Source organism: Petaurus breviceps, unplaced genomic scaffold, assembly GCF_028583685.1.
Source record: "Petaurus breviceps papuanus isolate PSGF00001 unplaced genomic scaffold, PetGlider_PUasm1.0 208, whole genome shotgun sequence".
Lineage (NCBI taxonomy): Eukaryota > Metazoa > Chordata > Mammalia > Diprotodontia > Petauridae > Petaurus > Petaurus breviceps.
This window is the reverse complement of record NW_027185852.1, coordinates 15,502,073-15,508,787: the sequence shown is the minus strand read 5'-3', so window position 1 is coordinate 15,508,787 and position 6,715 is coordinate 15,502,073. Positions and strand designations below refer to the sequence as shown.

General features: G+C 42.9%; 1 protein-coding gene across 1 annotated transcript in view; it reads right to left on the bottom strand.

Moving 5' to 3' along the window:
- LOC138165173 (uncharacterized protein C1orf87-like) overlaps positions 1 to 1,333 on the bottom strand; it is a 63,824-nt gene extending 62,491 nt beyond the window's left edge. Inside the window, exon 1 of the mRNA XM_069093308.1 lies at positions 1,141 to 1,333. Within this exon, the coding sequence (XP_068949409.1) occupies positions 1,141 to 1,247 (107 nt within the window). The 5' untranslated portion in view covers positions 1,248 to 1,333. The remainder of the gene's footprint in view (positions 1 to 1,140) is intronic.
- Positions 1,334 to 6,715: the final 5,382 nt, after the last annotated feature.

Here is a 6,715-nt window from a genome sequence, read left to right as displayed (position 1 = left end):
AGAAGAAGAAGAAGAAGAAGAAGAAGAAGAAGAAGAAGAAGAAGAAGGATACAAGTTTAAGGGGGTTTCCTGTCAATGGTGAAGCCCTTCAGATGCTCCTTTTTGTAGATAACATTTTTGCTGTTTATATCAAGTCCAGGACATTTAATAAAGTCTGCTCAATGGAACAAAATGCTGCATGGCATAATGGAAAGAGAACTGTCCTTGAAACCAGGAAGACTAGAGTTCAAGTATTATATCTGAAAGATACTCACTATGTGACCCTGGTCATGTCACTTAACCTCTTGGCACTCTAGGCATCTCTCTAAGTCTGTAAGAAGCAGAGAAGGTGTCAATTTTCATCAGCAGAGGGAGTTTCCTTATATGAGAGCTCACATGTCAATGAAATGACAAGTCCAGTCCCTATTCCCTAAGAGAACAGGAATGTAGGCATGTATCTCAAGGTCAAAATTGGGGCAGAAGAATGTTTACAAATGCATAAAAGAAAAAAAATAGTGCAAGTCTGACCATAACATGTCCCATTCCCCAATAGTCAATAAACTCCAGTGATTAAATATAAAATCCTTTGTTTACCATCCAACGGCTTTCACAACCTGTCCCCTTCCTACCTTTCCAGTTTCTTAGTGCTGATCTGCCATATCATGAAAAAAATGCACATTTCCATGAAGTTTGGAGAATTATAAAAATGAAAAAGATCAAGAATCCCTCCCCCTGTCCCCTCCTCCTTCTTTCCCCCTTCAAAGCTATTGAACAGATACAGTTTCTGTCACTGGTTGGGTTTTCCATGAATGGCTTTCTCATGTTATACTTAGAGGCCTAAATGACTTAGGAATTTTAAGTTTTAATTGCTTTAATAAATTAAAACTGCACAAAGACAATAGATAGATGATACATGATAGATGACAGACAGACAGATAGACAGATAGATAGATAGATAGATAGATAGATAGATAGATATAGGTGCACATATAGATATGAGTATAAAGTGTATAGATATAGAATATCTATAAATATGAATGTATTTTATCTATAAGCATCTATATTTGGGGACTTCTTTCTCATCTACTCCAAAGTATTTAATGACCCATTATTAAATTCAACCCAGGCCTAACAGAAGCATTTTTCAAACCGCCAACTTACGTCTTTGGCTTTTCCACCAGGAATCGGTAATGTTTACTCCCGATAATTTTCACCACAGTCTCAGGCATTGGAGCCCTCCGATACGGGGTGTCCCAAGAAGAAGACATGGCTTTTCTGAATGTCCCCACCACACACCTACAGCCCTGTCCTGGGAAATCTGCAGTCTGGAGCTGTAGGGCTTTCCAAGGGCTACCACAGGACTGTTTTCCCTCCACTGCAAAGAAGGAAGCTGGGATTAGTTGCATAATTCCAAGAAAGAGGTCTGTCCCTTCTTTTGCCTAGGGCCATCCAAAGACTGTAGGAATGGAAGTAATAGAATTTGGAGTCAGAGGAGCTGGGTTCAAATACCAGTTAGGCCCTCTGCTACTTGTCTATATGACCTTGGGCATCACTTCCCTCTGGGTCTTCACTTCCACCTATGGAAAATGAGAGGCCAGGGCTAGAGATGATGTTTAGACCCCTCCCAGCTCTCAATTCATGATGCTAAAACATTTCATTTATTTAACACAATTATTTATTAACCACTATGTGCAAGATAGAGAAGCAGCCTGAGGTCTCAAAGAGCCAAACTGTGAATCACAAGCATTTAGGCTCAGCTCTTGCCTCTGATGCCTACTGGCTGTGGGACCATGGGAGAGTCAAGTAACCATTCCAGGATTCTCTTTCTTCATGTATAATAGGAAGGGACAAGACCCAACAACCTTTATAGCCACTTTAGAAACATTCGAGGCCTTGTTAGTTTGAAAGTTCCTTACTACTCAGGAAATAGGATCAGGTCAGGGTAGGGAGTGGGCAGGGGAAGATGCATAAAATCTACCTTGCCTAGGCCTAAATAAACATTAAAGCAAAGATAATACCAGGTAAGGGAGACCCAGGAACAGGCTGGCCAGATATTGCCAACATTGAATCATAGATTCACAAGATTTGAAGTCAGAAGGGAATAAAGAGGTTGTCTATGCCAATATTTTGCTGAGGAAGATACTGAGGGTCAGAGAGTTCAATGTCTTGCCCAAAGTAACAGAAATAGTAAGCAGCAGAGCTTTGGTTTGGATCCAGGTGCATTGATTCCAAATCTCCTATTCTTTCCATTTTAATCTAGTTCCTTCTACTTTCCAAACCATCCAGTGTTCACTGAGCACTTATTGTGGTGGTGTGTAGTGGACAGAAACCTCCATTTGGATTCAGAAGGCCTGAGTTCAAATCCTGCCTCTCCCACTTACTACCTGGGTGACTTTACCAATTCTCAATCTCTATGGTCCTCGGTTTCCTCCCCTATAAAAAAGAGGGAAGCTTGGGCTATATTATATGATCTCTTAAAGTCTTTTTCCAGATTTAAAACTAGGCTCAGGTCTCTCTGAACTGGTTTCAACTTTCTTTTAAAGTGTTTTGTTTATTTGTTTAAGGTACAGAAAGGAGAGATTTATGTGCCCCCCCCCCAACCTCCCTCTTGCCTAGCACTTGGTCCCATATCAATTGATAAACACGTATTAAATACCTACTGTGTGCCTGGCACTGTGCTAAGCACTGGGGACATAAAAGGAGCTTACTCAAAATCTAATGGGGGAAAAGACAAGCAAATATATGCAAACAAGCAACATCCAGGATAAACAGGAAACAAAGAACAGAGGGAAGTTAGAGGACGCAAGAGGGTTTGGGGAAGGTTTGTAGAGGGTGGGATTTTAGATGGGACTTAGAGGAAGCCAGGGAGGTCAGCAGTCAGAGTGGGGGAGGGAGAACATTGGGAGCAGGGTGGGGAGAGGGGCAGTCAGAGAAAATGTCCGGAGCCCACAGATGGAGTATCTTTTTTTTTTTTTCTCCAAACAAGAATGAGGAACCCAGGAGGCCAGGATTCCAGAGGAGAATGCCTTTAAACCCAGGGGTGACTTTAGAACTTTTGCTAGGAGTTGTGGGGGAAGAAATGAAGAAAGTCCCCGGACTTTCTGTGTCCCCGGGAGCTGACCTCCAGGTTTTCCCCAAATGTTTTCTTGATCCAGAACTCTGATTTCCTCGGGAAAATCCCCCTACCGTTGAAGATGTTGGGAGACAATTTAAGACACTTTTTCAAGGTCCCAGACCCAACATGGGCCAGAGGGGAGATATTAACACAGGTACCCCCCTGGCTCTGGCTGACTCTTTGCTCTAAGCTCCGTCTCCGCTGAAAAACGTTAAGCACAGAAATTACCGAGAGTCTCAGCTCCTCCCCTGCACCAAGGGGGTACCAAGGATCTCCAGATGCTTACCTATGCAGGTCTTGGCGTCCAGGATGCTCAGAGAGGAGAGGGTTTCACCTGGGTCCCCTAGAAGGTGGCAGCCAGGTAGGAAGGTGGGGTCACAGGGACCGGAGCCCTGGAGGTAAATGTAGGAAGAGAGATGTGGACCAATCAGGTGCAGAGATTCAGAGGAAGTGGCAGAGACCGCCCCCCGTCCCGCCCCATTTCCAGGTTGCTAAGGACGCGGGAGCCCGTTGCTGGGCTAGGCCGATCGCGGCCGGGCTACACCACCCTTCCCCCTCTTCCTCCCCTTTTCAGGACTGCAGAAAGGTTAGCCAGGAGCTTACAGTAGCAGGCCGCCCCATTTGGGGGTGGGGAATCTTAGGATCAAAGCTGTAGAGCAGGTGGGAACTGAGATCTAGAGGGAGGTTAAGTCACTTGCCTGAAGCCACACAGCTAGTGACACAGGTGGGATTTGAAGGGAGGGAAGGGAGAGGGGAAGGAGAAAGGGATGGTTGCATTGGGTGGACCATTCCAAAAGTCGTCATATATAGATGAAGGGACTGGGGAACTCTCCAAGGTAGGTCAAAATCCTTCGAACAAGCCATGAGCCCCCTACGTTTCTGTCATTCCTCTCCAGACAGCGGTGGGCCACCTCAGTAGCTACCCAGTGGGTAGCTATATTTGGAAAAGTGGAACAGCTTATAGGTTGTTAGAGGAAAGTGGTACCTTGGGAAATGAGGGAGGCGGGGCAAGGTGGCTGGGATAGGAATAAGACAAGCTGACCATGACCTCCTACCTCTATGACTTTGGGCAAATTGAATAGGAACTTCCCTCCAGATTTCTCTTGCATTTGACTCTAGAATAATTACCCATTTTGAGACTGTATGTGTGCCCCTCCCTCTCTTCTTTGCTTTTGGTTTTCCCTGGTTCTTTTCAATTACCCGGATTAAGGCTCTCTTCCCTTATCCCTCACCCTTCTCAGTGATGTGTGCCTTCCCTTCACCAGGAGAACATTCAGGTGTATGTGAACCTGTGTTTTATACTCCTGTGGGTCCCATGCACATCCATGACTGAGTGTGTAGCTTTGTATGTGTATATCTGACTGCTTTGGTTTCTGTCTCTTTCATATACACACATGCGTGTCTGCATTTGTGTGTAAATATACATATATACATTCAAATATATACCTATATCAAGCATCTGTCTACCTAATTGGTTATTTGACTAGCATCTATCAATATTTATTTATGTGTAGCTGTCTATGTATCTATGTGCCTATCTATCTGTCTGTCTGTCAATCTGTCTATTCCAGTTTCCTATTTCACTGGCTCCCTGGAGTAAACAGATCAGGAAGCTAGTCATCCTTCAGATAGGATAAATGATCTCTGCCTGAGCAAGGTAAAAGGCCTCTGTGGGCCCCTCTCACTCACATTGCTAGGTCAGTAATGAATAGTTTTAACATAACCTCAAGATGTAAAAAGAGAGAGACAGAGAGACAGAGACACAGAGAGGGCCATGCTGTTTAACATCCCAAGAAAGACATCTTCAGATTTATTCTCTTGGATCTAGAAAATTAGGCATTTGGTGTAAAGAGGTTTGAACTTGGAGGAACAATGCCTGAACTATGATCCCTGCTCAGGTGCTTATTGCTACTTATGTGAGGTGGGACATGTCACTTCCCTTTGCTCAGTTTTCAGTTTGTATTCCTGTAAAATAAGAGAGTCAGTGTCAGATACTCATTTGGATTTGTGGTAAGAATGGACCAGAATGATTGTCTAGTCCAATATTCCAGGATATTTTATAGATGAGAGTAAAATAACTTGCTAACAGTAACACAGCAGTAAATAGAAGAGGTGAGATTTGAACTTGGGTCTTTTGACACTAAAGTCAGCAAATATTTCTTATTTCTATGTGCCAGACACAGTTTGAAGACAACTGACAAGGTGGGAGACAAGGTAACTGTATTACCCCAACTTCAGTCTATGCTCAAAAAACCCTCCTTGTTCAAGGCCCAAAGGAGAGGGTGTAGACAGACACAGAGACAGAGAGAGAGACACAGAGAGACAGAGATAAAAATCAGAGAGAGATAAAGACAGAAAGATAAACAGAAATAGAAACAGAGAGACAGAGGGAAAATGAGAAATGGAGACAGAGAAAGACAGAGAGAAATGAGGAGGTAGAAGAGCAAGAAGGCAGAGACAGAGAAACAATGAGATAGAGACAGAGTGAGCCCACACTTATTTCAATGGAAAAAGCAGTGACCTGCGTCAGAAAACCTGAGTTCAAGTACTGTTTCAATTATTTATTGGATGTCAATTCATGGTGTACTTCATCTTGATGAGTTACAGTTCTCCTCCAGCAGCATAGTGGACAGGGCGCTGACCATAGATTCAGGAGTTTCAGTCTGGCCTCAAATTTCCTAGATATTGGTCCTTGGGCAAGTCACTTAACCTTTGATTGTGTACACATGTGCATACAGATGTATGTAATATACACACATGTATATTAACACACATATAAATGGATATATTGTCTTCCCAGGACAGTGTAAGCTCCTAAAGGACAAGGATTACTTGATTTTTGTCTATATTCCTTAGCACAGATCCTGGTACATAGTAGGCAATTAAGAAAAATCTATTAGTTGATTGGTTGATTGTTATGTCTAATGGTAGAGTGCGTGGGTACTGATGCCACTGAATCATGGAACCCAGTAAAATGGGAGGAGCCTTTTTCTCAACCTTGTTGTTGTTATTGTTGAATCATTCAGTTGTGTCCTACTCTTCATGACTCCATGGAGCCTTATGGAAAAAGGGGCACACCAGGCCCTTCAATCCTCCACTATCTCCCAAAGTCTGTCCAAGTTCATGTTCATTGTTTCCATGATTCTATCTCTCCATATCATCCTCTTCTATCCCCGTTTCTTTGGCCTTCAATCTTTCCCAACATCAGGGTCTTTTTCAATGAGACCCATCTTCTCATTATGTGACCAAAGTATTTAAGCTTCAATTTCAGTATTTGACCTTCCAGTGAATAGCCTGAATTAATTTCTTTAATTATTGACTTATTTGATCTCCTTGCTGTCCAAGGGACTCTCAAAAATCTTCTCTAGAACCATAATTCAAGAGCATTTATTCTGTGGTGTTCAACTTTCTTTATAGCCCAACTCTCTCAGCCATACATTGCTACTGCAAAAACCATACCTTTGACTATATACACCTTTGATGAAAAGGTGATGAGTCTGCTTTTTTTGTATATTGTCCAGATATGCCATAGCTTTCCTTCTAAAGACCGAGCGTCTTTTGATTTAATGACTTCAGTCACTGACTGCAGTGATCTTTGAGCCCAAGAATATAAAATGTGAC